The 15,859-nt window shown below is 45.9% G+C and overlaps 1 protein-coding gene across 7 annotated transcripts in view; it reads left to right on the top strand.

Annotated features, from left to right (window-relative positions):
* Positions 1-11,872, top strand: part of FZR1 (fizzy and cell division cycle 20 related 1) — a 36,754-nt gene extending 24,882 nt beyond the window's left edge. For all 7 annotated transcript variants that reach the window (XM_050933769.1, XM_050933767.1, XM_050933771.1 and 4 more), the window contains 8 exons: positions 1,385-1,568; positions 1,795-1,860; positions 3,525-3,627; positions 4,339-4,523; positions 5,508-5,741; positions 5,840-5,944; positions 6,843-6,935; positions 8,248-11,872. In XM_050933769.1, coding sequence (XP_050789726.1) covers positions 1,385-1,568; positions 1,795-1,860; positions 3,525-3,627; positions 4,339-4,523; positions 5,508-5,741; positions 5,840-5,944; positions 6,843-6,935; positions 8,248-8,289 — 1,012 coding nt within the window. In that variant the 3' untranslated portion in view covers positions 8,290-11,872. The remainder of the gene's footprint in view (positions 1-1,384; positions 1,569-1,794; positions 1,861-3,524; positions 3,628-4,338; positions 4,524-5,507; positions 5,742-5,839; positions 5,945-6,842; positions 6,936-8,247) is intronic.
* Positions 11,873-15,859: the final 3,987 nt, after the last annotated feature.

Genomic DNA, 15,859 nt, shown 5'->3' with positions numbered 1-15,859 from the left:
GATCTGAGATAAAAAGTTTCAGGCCCTAGAGTTCTCTTGTAGTTTTCTAGCAGGCTACGGTAGCATCTTGACAGCAGACATCACAGCAGGCGTTCTTGGATGAAGGATAGGCAATACCTATTGTTGCTTTGAAGTAAATCTCTCTTTCTTAGTCACGCACTAGTAACTGGCTGCATTTATTAGCACAAGGTAATTAACCATTCAAGCAGTTCATAGACAGTCTGTCTACCTTTCTCTTTGAGATTTGTAGTAATGATATTAGTACACCACAAGTTTCCTCTAAATGTTAACATTCCTTTTTGATCTCTGAATCAATAGACTATAGTAACAACAGGAATAGAAGTTTATCATCTACAAGCTAACTAGATCACATTGGTAAACTTAACAGATATAGGTAAACACAGACAAATATAGTTAGTATCTGCTTCTAATTCTCTGACAATATAGGTTTACATTTCAAAAAATTAAGGCTATTTCCACACTCCTGTCCAAGTAGTAGGGGCAAAAGACTTTCCTGGCTTTAAGACAAAGCTTGATAAGTATATGGAGGGGATGTTATGATAGAATCGTTAATTTGGGCAATTCATCTTGAATTACCACCAGATAGGTCTGCTCAATGGTCTGCGGCGAGATGTTGCATGCGATGGGTACTGAGTTGCTGCGGAGAATTCCTTCTTGGGTGCTAGCTGGTGACTCTTGCCCACATGCTCAGGGTTTAGCTGATCGCCATATTTGGGGTCGGGAAGGAATTTTCCTCCAGGGCGGATTGGCAGGTGCCCTGGAGGTTTTTCGCCTTCCCCTGCAGCGTGGGGCACGGGTCGCTTGCTGGTGGTGTCTCTGCAGCTTGAGGTCTTCAAACCATTTTTGAGGATTTCAATAACTCGGTCCTGGGATAGGGGTTGTTATAAAATTGGATGGGTGGGGTTCTGTGGCCTGCCTTGTGCAGGAGGTCAGACTAGATGATCAGATTGGTCCCTTCTGACCTATGAGTCTAAAAGTGCTAGTGTAGACAAAGCCTGAATCTGCTTAACATGGCTTGGACCACAATCTACAAGAAGTAGCCCTGTTTACCATTTCAGTACTACTCTAATGTATTATTAAAGATTGATTTTGGGTCATTTAGCCTGTTGATTACTTAACCCTCATTGGCTCAGTATCACAGGGCAGCTTTGCTGTGGGCAGCTTCCCTCTTTTTCATTTTGTGTCCATTACTTCCTTCTAGCTGCTCGCCTCAGGAGGGTGGCAGCACTGAAGGAATAGTGTGATCTCTTTCAATCTCGACATTTCTGTAGGAGGGCAATGATCAAAACAGTAGGAATTTCTCTAAATTGTTTTATGAGGCTTTGAAGGTACAAAGAAATCCCCTCTCTATTTGTGTGAACAGTCAGAAATTGCTAAGGTCACCTCGAAAACCAACAAGAAAAATCTCCAAGATTCCTTTCAAAGTGCTGGACGCTCCAGAACTGCAGGATGACTTCTACCTGAATCTAGTGGACTGGTCTTCTCTCAATGTTCTCAGTGTTGGCCTCGGTACCTGTGTTTACCTATGGAGTGCTTGTACTAGCCAGGTAAGGCTCTGCTGCTGTGGGAGAAAGTAAAATGGACTGCGGGTCAGTTGGATCAGCCTTTGGGTTTCGTATTCTGCTGCAGTACTCTTTCCAGTACCCTGGAATGTACCATCTGTGCGGTGCAAGGTAATAGTGCTCTTAGTTCCAAATACTTAATCTGCTAGGCAACTGATCTCCTAGTTTGCCTCTTTAGTCCTAATTTCCATTTTATTTCCTAATTTTCAAGGTAACCCGGTTGTGTGATCTGTCTGTGGAAGGCGATTCTGTGACATCAGTGGGCTGGTCAGAACGGGTCAGTATAATACTACCACACAGACTGTTAGGGCATTCTTTTCAGAGATGCTGAGCGCCCAAAGCTCCTGTTTACTTCATTTGCATTTGTAAGAGCTCAACATTTCAGAACATCTGATCCTCTGTATGTCACTAGAGACGCTCCTTAGCTGATAGGAATACACAGAGTCTCACACCGGAGTGAGAACTACCTAGATTAAGTTCAGTGAGCAACGCATAACCTCAGTCGAGATACCGAAGAGCATTTCTCTCTACTTTTTTTTGTTAAAGCCTAAGATGTATGCACTTGAGGTGTGTTCCTCCGGACCCCCTTCCCACTCCCCGCCCTCCAAAAAAAAAAAAAAAAAAAAAATAGCCTTGCCTTCATAGCAGGATAGCGGGGATGGACATGGACTGGTCCGTGAGTGTAGAACTGCCTCCGACATTGACCACAAATATATCTGAATGTGAGTGAGCCGTGCTCTTGTACACACTGTGCCATTACTACAGTGCAGCTCCCTGGGAGTGCTCTTAGAAAAAGGTTCCGGACTACTGCTTGTTCTGGAGAGATGCTCTGCATGAACTGACTTGCACAGTGCCTTTGTTCTAATTACTCTCCGTATTTCTATCATGCCGGATTTGTCTTCCTCATTCCAGGGAAGGCTTGGGATAAAAGAGCCCAGCATCCTGCTAGAAAAGCCTTTTGTGAAGCAGAACCTCCAGATGCTCTGTTTGATGCTCTGTGTGGCTGGTTGGTTGAGGCCAAAGTGACGTATCCCATTGCAAAGGAATTCAGCAACATCCCCCATCCTGTTTAAACCAATAGCTTGTGTGGACAGGTATTCACTGTCTCTTTAGCAAGCACTCACATGGAGTTTAGAGTGGAAGACAAGGAGTCAAGACTGCCTCCCGGGTTCTGTTTCCAACTCAGCCAACAGCTCACTGTATGATGTTGGGCAAGTCAATTAATGCGTGTGCCTCAGTTTGCCCTATCTGTTAAAACATCTTGGGGTCTGGAAGTGTCTGTAAAGATGTAATTAGGTAATGATTATAAAAATCTTCGAGGGCCTTGGGAAAAAGGTGCTCTATAAAGAAGTACCAATATTATCTATCTTTGAAAGGATCTATTGATACTTTTCAGTTTTCATTTCTACAGATCTTCTTTTAATAGTTGTGTGTTAAGGTGTTGCAGAAATTGCATCTTCATTCAACTTGTTGCTGATCAACAGCTGGAGTTCCTTTGAGCAGGACAGATCTTCTAAGATGTGTAATCTCCAGCGATGATACTCCTCCTCCCCATCCCGTTGCCTTTTAAGGACTGAGCGCTAGTCTTCACTATGGGGAGATTGACACTGCTGCAATTGATGCAGCAGGGATCGATTTAGAGGGTCTAGCGGAGACCTGCTAAATCGATGGCAGAGTGCTCTCCAGTCGATCCTGGAAGAGTAAGGGAAGTCAACCGGAGAGCGTCTTCTGTCGACACACCCCAGTGTCTTCGCTGCGCTAAGTTGACCCAAGGTACCTCGACTCCAGCTACATTACTCACATAGCTGGAGTAGCATAACTTAAGTCAACTTACCCCTGTAGTGAAGACAAGCCCTCAGAATCTGTCATGCGGCTCTTGGATCTCGTTGTACGTTTACTTACTGCCTTTATTGATTGTGAGTTTTCTTTTTGTGTATTTAGGGGAACTTGGTAGCAGTTGGAACTCACAAGGGCTTTGTACAGATCTGGGACGCAGCTGCAGGGAAGAAATTATCCATGCTTGAGGGTCACACAGCCAGAGTGGGTAAGGAAGAACAGGAGGCAAGAGAGCTGAAGTTTAGCATTTGAAAATGGCATTTGCTAACATAGAAGAGGGATCCCATAAGGCCATGTTAATATTGCAGTATTGCTCTCATTTATGATCCAAAAGGGAGTGTGGGAATGGTCACTCCTTCCCCAACCCTTCTATGAAATAGCTTTTTTTTTTTTTTTTTTTTTTTTTTTTTTTAAAGAGTCCTTTTAAATTGCACTGGCCTGCTCTTGGGGGTAGTGGTACTATGAATCATTGCCACATACAGTTGTGGAGGGTGTTGTGTGATGAGACATCCTAGGTGTGTCCTGTTAATGTGCCTTGTTGAAACCAATGACATTCAACCCTCCAGGCTGGCTGCTTGAGGATTCCAGTTCATCCTGCTTTTCAGGGAATAGCTTTTACAAGTAGGCAGTGTGAACTGGTGACCGTGTCAGGGGTTGGGAGTTGGGACACCTCATGAGTTCTGATGACCTCACGTAAGTTGTTACACCACTCGTGCTTCAGTTTACCCAGCTGTAAAGTGGGTGTAATATGAACTTCCATAGGGTTTGTGTATGTAAAAAGCTTTTTGATCTTCCAACAAAAGTTGCTCAATAAGAGATTTATTTAGTCCTCTGGTTATAATGGCTTGGTACTAACCCCGAGGAATCCTGGCTGACGGCTGCCTGGAATTCTCACTCTGTTCCTTTGCCTGCATTTCAGGTGCTTTGGCGTGGAATGCAGACCAGCTTTCTTCTGGCAGTCGGGACAGAATGATTCTTCAGAGAGACATCCGGACCCCCCCACTACAGTCTGAGCGACGGCTTCAGGGCCACAGGCAGGAGGTGTGTGGGCTGAAGTGGTCCACAGACCACCAGCTCCTAGCGTCAGGTGGAAATGATAACAAGGTATAGTACTGATTGCTGTGGGTGTGGGCTTGGCCCCATCGCTGAACCTGCGCGCCTTGTCTTAAAAGCTGCCATCTTTCAAAGAGATGTCAGCTGTTAATTCCAGCCTCTCTCTCTTTTCTGACGATGCCTTTTTGTTACTAACAAGGCAATTTGACAGACCATTCCTCCACCCTGTCCCCCCATGTGGCTAAACTAGACTGTCCTACAACTTTCTAGTGTCCGACATAGGTAAAAATCAATAGGGCACCTTAACTGTGCTTTGTTGCTCCTCATGTGCTTGGGTGTCTCCACCTGTATGTCTGGCCTGAAGGGTGTTAAGTTTCAGTGATGCTGTTTTAAACAGGCTCCACTTAAACATGAAGTTAGGCGGTGGGCAATGAAGAACGTTTTCACAGTTTTAGCTAACTTCGTTGATGCTGAAATTCCCTTCTGCGTGTTTGTTCTGTTGTAACAGGCACAGCTCAGGTTTGCTATTTACCAGAGAACAAAGAATGGTTACATATGGTACCAAGAACAGTTCTGAGAGCATCTTGGGATAGATTCCTGCACAATTAACTCCCCAGACACTGGTGTGATGGAAGATACTATATCCCAAGCCCTTTCAGCATCTACTCTCATTCACTGGGGGACGGGCAGGGAGAACAGTTTCCAAAGGTTTTGATTATGGTTGGATTAGTCAGTCTTTCATGTCAAGAGACCAGAGTTCAAGCACTGCACACAGCCCAAGTGACACGAGTTTGTAGATCTTACTCTAGCCCCAAATTGCGAAAGGACCTCAGCGTTGAGCAGGTTTGGCTGTCCGTGAGGGAAAGGCCCCGGTACAGGAATCACTAATCGTTAAGATGGAGGTGCATTGGCTGAGCTGTGCAGGGCAAGCTTCGCCAGGCTGGGGTTTAGCTGGTGCTGTCTCCTTGGTTTGGAGGGCAGGGGAGCAGAGGTTGGAGTTGTGTGTTAATTAGTCTTGTTTCTTCTCTCCACCAGCTCCTTGTGTGGAATCACTCCAGCTTGAGTCCTGTCCAGCAATACACAGAGCACCTAGCAGCAGTAAAAGCTATTGCGTGGTCTCCACACCAGCATGGCCTGTTGGCCTCGGGCGGTGGAACAGCTGACCGCTGCATTCGGTTCTGGAACACTCTGACCGGGCAGCCCTTGCAGTGCATTGATACTGGGTCACAAGTTTGCAATCTGGCTTGGTCCAAACATGCCAATGAACTAGTAAGTTGAACCGGGGGGTTGGAGTCCTGCTGCTGAGCTTTCCTGGGTCAGGAACTGTCAGCGCTGACTCTCTTGTAATTCTTGTCTTCCCCCTACAGGTGAGTACCCATGGATACTCGCAGAACCAGATTCTCGTCTGGAAATATCCCTCGTTAACCCAAGTAGCAAAATTAACAGGGCATTCGTACAGAGTCTTATACCTGGTAAGCTATAACCCATGCTCTTTGCTTAGTTATCTCTCCTACTGCTTCTGGTTCTGCTGCGACTGGGTTGTGCACTGAGACAGAACCCACACTGCCTGGTACTGATATCTGCTGGTTCCTAGCTACCCAGGGTTTGGTTAGTGAAACAAACTTCACTGCACTCAACAGCAGCATTTGGGATCTGGCTGTCCCTGCTTGCTGACACCAGAGTGAGGGATTCTTCTGCACCACTTGACAAAAGTGACACAAATTAACCTTTGGACATGCCCCAGGCTGTCAAACTCCAGCTCCTCTCACTTCTGAGGAGCACAGATACCTGGTACAGCAAACAGATCTTAAGGGAAATTCAGAAAAGCTGAAAGTTTCTTCGGAGTTAGAAGACTTTTTTAAATCCTTATTCCACCTGCTGTTTTTCCTCTTCATGGTTGTGCATTAAAACATCCAGTCCTGTTTTAATCCAGTTCCGTCTCTTATCTGGTCGGGAAACTTCAGCACAGAATGGGATCAGCTGAGCCTGCCGCATGCTGTTCTAGACGCTGTGGCTAGTTCATTGTTAACAATGTGTAGGGTGATTTTGGCATCTTAACAGCTTACTCCTGGCTTTATAAAGAGAAGTGCGATTCTAGAGATAATGTGAATGACCCTTATGTATCTGTGGCAGCATAAACTACAACTTGTTTCCAAAGTTCTGCATCTTGCCTGTGGCAATGGTGACAAGGCAGGAGGAAAGCAAAGGCAGCTGGGCCTGGTTTACCTCCATTAGAGAGACGGTGAAGGGAATTGAAGGGAAGTTTGTATTCTGGTGAGGGGGAGACCTCCATTTTAAACTACTGTTTAGCAACATGTGAACATGTATTTTGAAGACAGTTTGTGCTTTTTGTTTTCTTTCTCGCCTTAGGCAATGTCTCCTGATGGGGAGGCCATAGTTACAGGAGCAGGAGATGAAACCCTGAGGTTCTGGAATGTCTTCAGCAAAACCCGCTCAACAAAGGTAAATCGCTCATGTATGTGGCTAGTTCGTTCCTGGTTCTGCAGCAGGCGCTGCCCAGTGAGGGAGAGTCATCTAGGAGGGAGGCTGTGGATTGTCTGTCCAGCTCTAGTCACTTGCTGTGTGACCTTGGACAGTCACTTCATTGCTTTTGTGTTCCTCCACTTACCTATGTGTACAATGATCAGACGCCCAATACTACTCTCTTAGCAGCTGGGGGGGATTGAGTCTTGATCAAATGCTAAGGGGTTTGTGATCCTCACTTGAAAGTAGTGATTTATGAGGCTTCTGCACAGAATAAGTAAAGTAAGTAGTACACTAAAGGCCATCGGTCTCCATTTAAGGCTGGGTGTCACATTCTTAAGATTGAACCGTTGGTAGTTATGCTGGTGCCGTGCCATGCCACACCACTCGTTTTAAGTAGCAATGGGGTAGGGTGTCCACCTTAGCCTGTTCCTTCCTAGTATTTGAATACACTGTTGCAGTGTCATTTGTTTACATATTCTTCAGTTCTGGCACAATGGCTTTAGGAGACAGGATCAAACTCCCTTAAGTCCCTGAGAACTGTCACCATTCTAGAGATGACTTCTCAGTAAGGGTCAGCAAAAAGTTTCTGTAGGGCTCTTTTTGAAAAGTAGTCTCAAGGCATCTTGAGCAGAGAGGTGGCCAGGAACCAAGATACATGCGGAGGGACCACGGAGAGACCGAGACCAGCAGTTAAAGGTTTGATTGACAGTCTCCACCTGGTTTCTGGTGGCTCTGCGGTAGGACATGCGCAGCAGTCCCTGTTTCACAGAAACTTGTACTGCAAAACTAGCCCATACCGTCTTCTGCCATGCTCACACTCCCCATGTATGTGCATGGGCACAGGAAGGTTGATCTCTGGCCAACATCAATCTTGGGGCTGCTTACGAAGCTTTACCCTTAGTGTCAGCCAAGCCCCAGACCCATTTCCATAGGCATGGTTTGCCTGGAGCCCTGGCTTCATGGCAGAAAAGAATGTGTGTGGGATAGGGCTGAGGCAGTGTGGTGGAGCTGTCTGTGCCTAACTCATTTTCTCAGTGAATACACCTCTACCCCGATGTAACGTGACCCAATATAACACGAATTTGGATATAACGTGGTAAAGCAGTGCTCCAGGGGGGCGGGGCTGCGCACTCCAGCGGATCAAAGCAAGTTTGATATAACACGGTTTCACCTATAACATGGTAAGATTTATTTTTTTTTGGCTCCTGAGGACAGCGTTCTATCAGGGTGGAGGTGTATTTAAAGTGAGGATCTTGAGTTCAAAACTTTTCTCTTCATTTTTTTTCAGGAGTCTGTGTCTGTCCTGAATCTCTTCACCAGGATACGGTAAACCCCACATTGCACACCAGGAGACCCCGGTACGATGTGCCACGAGAAAACCACTAATTTGGCGTGCATGGAACCTCTCGCTATCAACCAGAAGAGGGGAAGGGGGAGTGCCAGTGGGTTTGGAGGATGGACTTTCAAGATTCTTCTTAAATACATGATTGCAAACCATATTGGACAGTATTTGGGGTGGGGCTGGGAGGGTGATGCAACTATCAAGAGGTTAAGAATTCATTCTTCATAAAGGGGAACAGATGCAAGAGGGAAAAACTAAAGTATCTAATTTTATACATTGGGTAGAACTTGTGTGATGTGGACCATGATAAGGAAGATTAGGCCAAGGGCATCCCAACTGCTGCTTTGTAACCTCTGTGAGAGATGAGTATTCTGTGAGGGGGTGGGTTTGTTTGTGAGGAGGGTTTGGAATGCTGTTCTGGGTTCTTCATCGTTCTCTGATTTGACACACTTCTTCGGAAGCTGGAGTTAGCCAGACTGGATCAGATTTTACTGGTGGGAGAGGACAAAAGTTAGAGGTGGGAAGAGGCCTCTCGCATGTAGAATGAGTATTGGTTTTGCTTGGGACTAATATTCCAAGTAGAAAAAAAGGAGAACTGCTTATTTTCCTCAGACACACAGTTTTCTCTTCTGTTTAAAAAAATGACTAATACTTGACATGGACGTTCACCTAAGAGTTTAATTTTCAGCACACTTAGTATCTGGCTAAAATAACGGAGCTGAGAATTTTTTTAAAAGATTTTAACAGCAGCTGCCTCCTCTGAAGGAAAGATTACTGCACAATCCAAAGAGATGATTATTTTTTTAAAAAGAATTATTGATATTACACGTTCAAAGCTGGTCTCAAGACTTTTAGTTTAATGGGGAAACAATGGCTTTTTTTTAAAGACCCAGGAGTATTTATTTAGAGCTTTATGCTGTGTCAATTATTGCAGACTGATTGCTGCAGTGTCTTTTATGAGGACAAAAGCAGTTAAGATGGATTTAGAAAGAGAGACTCTTGTGATCTGTTTTCAAAGACAAAGGTTCTTTAAGATTGTTGCCTGTCTTCTACATGGGACGGAAGAAACATCATGTGTTTGTGAGTCTGTGTGCAAGGTATTTTAGGCAAGGGCGAAGTGTTTCCTTTTTTTTTTTTTTTTAAACTTCAATTAGGTCAGAGCCAGAGGCCCATTTTTAAGTTTCAAGAAGAGAGAGATCCTGCCAGTTTGTTGGAATAATGCAGTGAGGTGTGATGCTAAGCACGTGTGTGTGTGTGCGTGTGTGTGTGTCTTGCTTTTAATTTAAAGAGAAGCTGTTATGCTTGCAGCAGCCAGTTCCTGTCTACTTTGTACATGTGCCAATGTTCGCCTGCTGTGCATCTGGCTGTTCGGCCCACCCCTTGCCTCCGTTTGTAAAACATGTGGATGTAAGTGCTGTCTCTTCTCTTGGCTATTGTGTATATAGACCTTGTCCTGTTGTACATAGTGTGTAGGCAGATACCTTCTTGCGAAACCAGCCTGCCCAGGTGGGGGAGGGAAGGTGTGGGAGATACCTGCTCCTGTAGAGCAGCAGCGACCCCCTTTAGAAAGGGCAAATTTCAGGTAGCAAGTCTGGCAGAGAAAATTGCTATGAACTATGGTTCCATTTCACTACAGCCTTGGCCGAGCGTGCCGTTTCCAGCTAGCGCGTGGCTGTTGGGCTCTGGGGACTGAGTGCTTTTCAACACGGGGTTCTGTAGCAAAGCTGATGGCATTGGAGCCCTTAAAGCCAAAAATGAGACCTGAATAATCCCGCCGCCCCCTTCCCACGCTCCTCCAAAAAACCATTTCAGCCCAGATCTGCTTTACTCTGGTTCTCGCCATAAAATTCCAAGGCACTGCAAAAATGGTGTCCTGATTCCTCTCTTGCTGCTTGTTACATGTTTGGCATCCTTAACCGCCCCATCACTAAAGCACTAAGGAATTGTTAACCTTTCAGATCATTAAGTCAGGCAAGCATGTCTGAATTCAAGGCATTGAAACATGGTCTGTAACGGGTACCTGTTCCACCCCCTGGGGCAATTATGGAGAAAGGACCAGAGGAAAGTAATGCATGTCTTCAGTCAAGAGACTAGGAGGAGGGGGAATGTGGCTTCGTTTCTCATTTGCCATCTGTGCTTTGGGATAACTGTTCCCCAGTCCCCTAGCTCAATGTCCAAACCACCCACAAAACATTTTCCTCCTGGAGAAAAATCTGTAAATGGAGGGAAACAAAGGGAGTACATTTGTCTCTGCTCAAGTTGTGTAAGTGTTCACTTAACGAGGAGGAAAACGGAAAGTGTCTTGTGCAGAAGAAAGGTGGGAAGTCTGATGGTGTGTGCAGGGATGGCTGGGGGCCGGGAGGGAGCGGTACAGACTAGAGGTCGTGCAGTGGTCCTGGTAACTATCCTGCCAGTAATCCCATCTGACCCTCCGCTCCCCTCCCTTCCCCTCCCTCCCCAATACCACACGCTGGAGAGGAGCAAGCTTTCCTGTTTGTCAGGCGTGTGATCAGCCTAAGCTTGTGCACCCTACATCAGAGGGCCACCCTTGCTGAGGCAGCTGGTAAAAGGAACATTTGAACTCAGGGTAAGACGAGCTTTGCTTTTTATTGAGGAGGGTTTGCTTGGAAAGGAGAGGGGAGCAGACAGTCCCCTTCCTTTAGGCCTGCAGTGTTGGGTTTGGTTTTGGTTTTGAAGTAATCCCCAGAAATATAATGGAGTGGAGGGAGGAAATACCACAGAGAAATCTAGATGCTCTGGAGTCTGTGCTGCAGTTACACATGGGAGCTTTCTTGTGTGTCGCACTGAAATCTCAAGCAGAGAATTGCATTCAACAGAGATCTCGGTCAAGAGGGAGCATCCTTCTAAACACTGTTTGTCATTCTCTGCTTCTAACAACATTATTTCTGTCAGTGTTTCAGAACGATTGCGTTCCTAATGCTCTGCTCTGCGCGTTCCTAATCCTCTGCTCGGAAGGCTGGGCTGACACCTGCCTTGGGAGCAGGACAGGTTACTTTGTGTTCCTACAGTTCTGCTTAGCAGGTATGAGTAGTTGATTCTCGATCCCATAGCTGGTTTATGGTTGAGTGTATCGGCTACCCGGTGGGAGGGGTGGTGGGAGAGCAATGTTAAAAACTGTCTTTAGTGGACATAAAAAAAATACCAGCACAAATTCCCTGTTTCCCATGCAGTTGCTAAAGGAGGTAGTTTGCTGGGGCTAGTGGAGTGTCCTCAAAAGGTATCTTTCGGGGGGGGCGGTCCTGGGGGTGTTTGTGTCCAGAATCTCATGTATGCAACTCGTGTGAAGCGATTGGCTGTCTGGAGTGTGCTCAATAGTGTTGTAAATGGAAGAAAAACTCACGTACACTTATTTCAATGTATGAACCATAACATTTCTGACTTGTACAGTTCAGGCAGTTTGAAAGGTCTCCCCAGAGTTTATGCAGGTAAATTCTAAGAACTTGTGGCATTGTTACATATAAAGCTTCATATGGTGAAAAAAGAATATAGAGACCATTGTAACTTTTCATGTCAAGCAATGTAACTGGCATTAAATACATTGTGAATTTAAGCCTGGTGTCACTTTGTTTAAAGCTTCATGTGAAACTCGTGAGTGGTGGTGTGGTTTAAAGTGCTGTGTGGATCCTATGCTCAAATACGTGAGCGTGCCCTTCACTTACGCAGCCGCGTGGACTTCTGTGGGGCGAGGGTCTGGTTTGGAGATGCAGGGCCAGAGAGAAAGTGACTGTGTCACTTTTCAAAATGTTCTATTCCAAACCATTTTCATTAGTGCACAAATCAAGTGATGTTTCATCCTCTTCTCCCCCCCGCCCCCCAAAAAAACCCCCAAACAGATAACAAAAAACCCTCCCCCTGCTGTGATCTGAAAACCGGGCTAAGGATTCTGGGGCTGGTGAGCAGTTTTTAATGCTGTGCAAACCAGGATGGAATCTGTCTTGCTCTAGTCCCTTCTCCCATGGCCGTGATGGCTTCTGTTGCCCTAATAAGACACAGAGAGGGAACTGGTATGTTGACTAGCCTGCCAGTCTGGCTCTTGCTCTTACGCGTATAGACCCGGGACCCGTCCACTTAGCATTTGTCAGCACTGTTAAGCAGATACAAACCTTGCCTCTCAGATCTGACAGCTAACTACACTGCTAATGAACTGGACTCTTATTGTACAGACTTGTACAGATCCCAGGGTGTTGGCTGTCGCTGGAGATTAAGCACACTTCTCACAACAGCATGGCTTTGGGTTGCTAGACCAGAACGTCGGACGTTAGCGTCAGCGGAAGCTATTTTACTGACTAACTGATGTCAATAATGATACCCTGAACGTTGCCGGGGCCATTCGTTCCACTGGACCCCTTCTGGCCTGGTGACCTCTGGCTCCCATGTTTTATTCCCCTGGAGAATCCAGGCCAGAAAATCTACAGCAGGGGTCTGAGGCTAAAGACTCAGGATGGGTCATGTCTGTTCTTCTCTCCTCCCCGCTCCCCTAAAACTTCAACAGCAGCAAGTTTTTTGAATAAAAAATGGGGCCAGGATGGCAAGGAGCATGTTCTGCAATTGGATCCCTGCGTGTGGATTGGAAGGTGTGCTGGGGCCAGCCCTTGGGCCTGACTGAGCTCCTGTAATTGCTTGTGATCTCTGGAGAGTGGGATAGTCAATTCATTTTGTCAAGGTCCAAATTTCTTTGTCAAGATGTAGTCAAGGACTGGACTCCAGAGAAACACAAGTGCCTCTGTTCAACGAACACAGACAATGCTGTAAAATATACCCAGGGCCTATATTGCTTATATTTTTACTGCATTAAGTGAAAAATAAAATCAAACCACAATGTAACCTAAAAATAACCTCCAAGGAAGATGTAATTTATCTGAGACTTTGAGAAAGTACTTAAATAAAATGTCAAACATGCAAATATTAGCATTAAAAACTCTTTCAGGCAACTGTTTCACGCTTTGAATGAGTTTTGTCAAATACAGTTATTGTAATGTAGGCATATCTACATACAGATAAACACGTTCAAAACTTTTCAGGCCTTTTGTGGTTTATTTAACATAAGTATCAGTTTTATTTGAAAGAAAACGACACTTCGTACACATGATCTCTATCTTTTATGATTCAAGTCTTTCCAATAACAAATGCACACCCACCTACATGTTTATTAAGCAAAAAAGAATTTTGAATTACTGCGAAATCCCTGTTAAAACTAGTATCACCACTGAAAATGTAATTTTATACAGCAACACAAATTTAAAATGAAATAGGTGTGAATAATATATAACAACTCTAGTGCACCCCAGCAGTGGGAAAAGTGACAGCTCCTCTGCTGGACGAGGGCTTGGAAGATTAGAGTGAGTTCAGTCCAGGCAAGCTGGAGGTGACTGCACAGATGATGATCAGTCAGAACAGAGCGATTACGAGATTTAATGTTGTTCAGTCTTGCAAATGCAACTCACACAGGTCTCGCCAAACCCAGCCAAAATGGTAAATGCCACCTTCCTCGAGTGTGGATACTTGGAGTCCGGCACAAGGGTTGTCCAGAAAGTTTCAGACGTAGTCTCAGTGCCACATTTAATCACATCATCCGCTTGTAAATCAGTAAGCTCCAGCTGGAGTGTTGCTTTTTCAACATCTGGAAAGGTGTTTTTGCTTGATCCCACCAAATACCATTTGCTTGTACCACGAATGGGTTCCTTACAAACAGGACACTGTCTTTAATGTTTTCCAATTCTTGGAACCTCTGCTGGAAGTTTTGAAGAAGCCTGGCTCGAGATGATGCCATCTGATTCACATCTGCACATCCCGGCAGCTTAGCAACGATGGGAAATGCAGCATCTCCCCAGTTGGGTCTGAGAATGGCAGTTGTCTGAAGGCGACAACGCTGTCTTTCTTCTCTGTAAAAAGGGTTTCAGCTGTAGTAACCAAACACTGCTTAATAATGTCCGCATCCGTAAAAGGTTTCCTGTGTTTTGATATTACCCACATACACCTCGATGAAGTTTGTTGCCTTTTCCTGAGCACAAGTAGCCTTTAAAATAATATTTGTGCTCTGAAAATATGCACCCGTTAATGAAGCAATCTTGTCTCATCTTAACTGGGAAGCCAGTGAGTAGTTGTGGTTTGATGTGCCTGCTTTTAACACCAGCCAGTCTCTATGCAAATTAAACACACTGGTCCACCCTTTGGGTGTTGTGGGAAAATAAGTTGGCATTTACCCCCCTCTGCTTTAAATGAACAGTTTTCAGTGTCAACTTTCCTTTTTATGCTGCCATTTTTAAACACTATGCTATGACACGTCCTTGAAAGCCCCGGCAGCGGGATTCCCTGGGGTCCCCTTTGCTCCTCCTGCAGTTCTGGTATATTTTTGATATTAAAATACTCTGTAGGAGCCCTTTTCATAAGCCCCCATCAGAATTAATATATTTTCAAAAATGAAAACATTTGACATTGGTTTTTGAGTTGAAATGCTGATGCAGCTGTTGGTTCAGTGTTTTCTTTTCTTTGGGATCTTAAATATCATGTCAATATCGTGTCATCGATCTGTTCAACAGAATCAGTCTGGCTTTACCCCTCCAAAGTCCTGGCACGATTCCAGGCAAGGCTGAAGCCGCGATTCCCAGCAGGGCTGATTGGGTGCAGGGGGGAAGAGGGAGAGGCACAAGAGCCATCTCCTTGTCCCAAGAGTAGAGGGAGGGGAAGAGCAGAGCTGCTGCAAGCCTCTGAACTCTTTCCTCTCTCCTGTAAAATGGCACCTGCTGAGCAGCAGGGGCAGAGGGCACCGGCTGCTTCCTGCGGCAGCCCTGATTAGCAGCAAGGGGACAAACAGCCACTCCCAAGCGTTTTCTCCAAGACAGACAGGAAATGGACAGCCTCAGACATTTTTAATTGCAGGGTCTGTAACCCAGCTGCACCATTTTAGATTCTGATTGGGGCGGTGGGTAGCATTCCAGGGGCTGCTTGGCTCCAACCCCCAGGCAGCTGGGCTCCCACTGTCAGGATTTAAATTCAGGTGCACAGATTGGAGCTGGATCAATGTTTGGGAACCCCCGTGTCTCCTGCTGGCCTGAAGCTCTAGTCCCCGCGAGCCTCAGGCAGGACTGAAGCCTGGAGTCCCACACACTGCTAGTAGGGCTGCCCCAGTCTCAGCGTGCCTCAGGCTGGGCTGCAGTCCCAGTGTGTTTCCCAGCACGACTCAAGTCTCAACTTCCTGTGGGCTCTGGTGGGGCATGGGCCTCCGGTGAGGCGTCAGCCCTATGGGACGTGTGCCTGGACTCGGGGCTTCAGCCGCCAGGAATCTGAGCTGCAGCCCCCTGGGAAGCACCTCGGGACTGAAGCCCTGAGCCCCAGTGAGCCCTGCAATCCGCTGAAAAGGCTCTCGCCGTCTGTATTTGGACCATGGGCCATCTATTGACCTATTGGAGGCAGCTGGAGCAGCAAAAGTCACACACAACATTCATGCAAAACAGTAAGACTCGCATACAACATAACAAGGGAAAATCCCCACTTTGTCACACTTGTCTTACTAAACAATAATAATCCATGCGGCTGT

The sequence above is a fragment of the Gopherus flavomarginatus genome, chromosome 24 (genome assembly GCF_025201925.1).
Source record: "Gopherus flavomarginatus isolate rGopFla2 chromosome 24, rGopFla2.mat.asm, whole genome shotgun sequence".
In the NCBI taxonomy this organism is placed as follows: Eukaryota; Metazoa; Chordata; order Testudines; family Testudinidae; genus Gopherus; species Gopherus flavomarginatus.
Note: the sequence above shows the minus strand (reverse complement) of the source record. Positions and strands in the feature narration are given on the sequence as shown.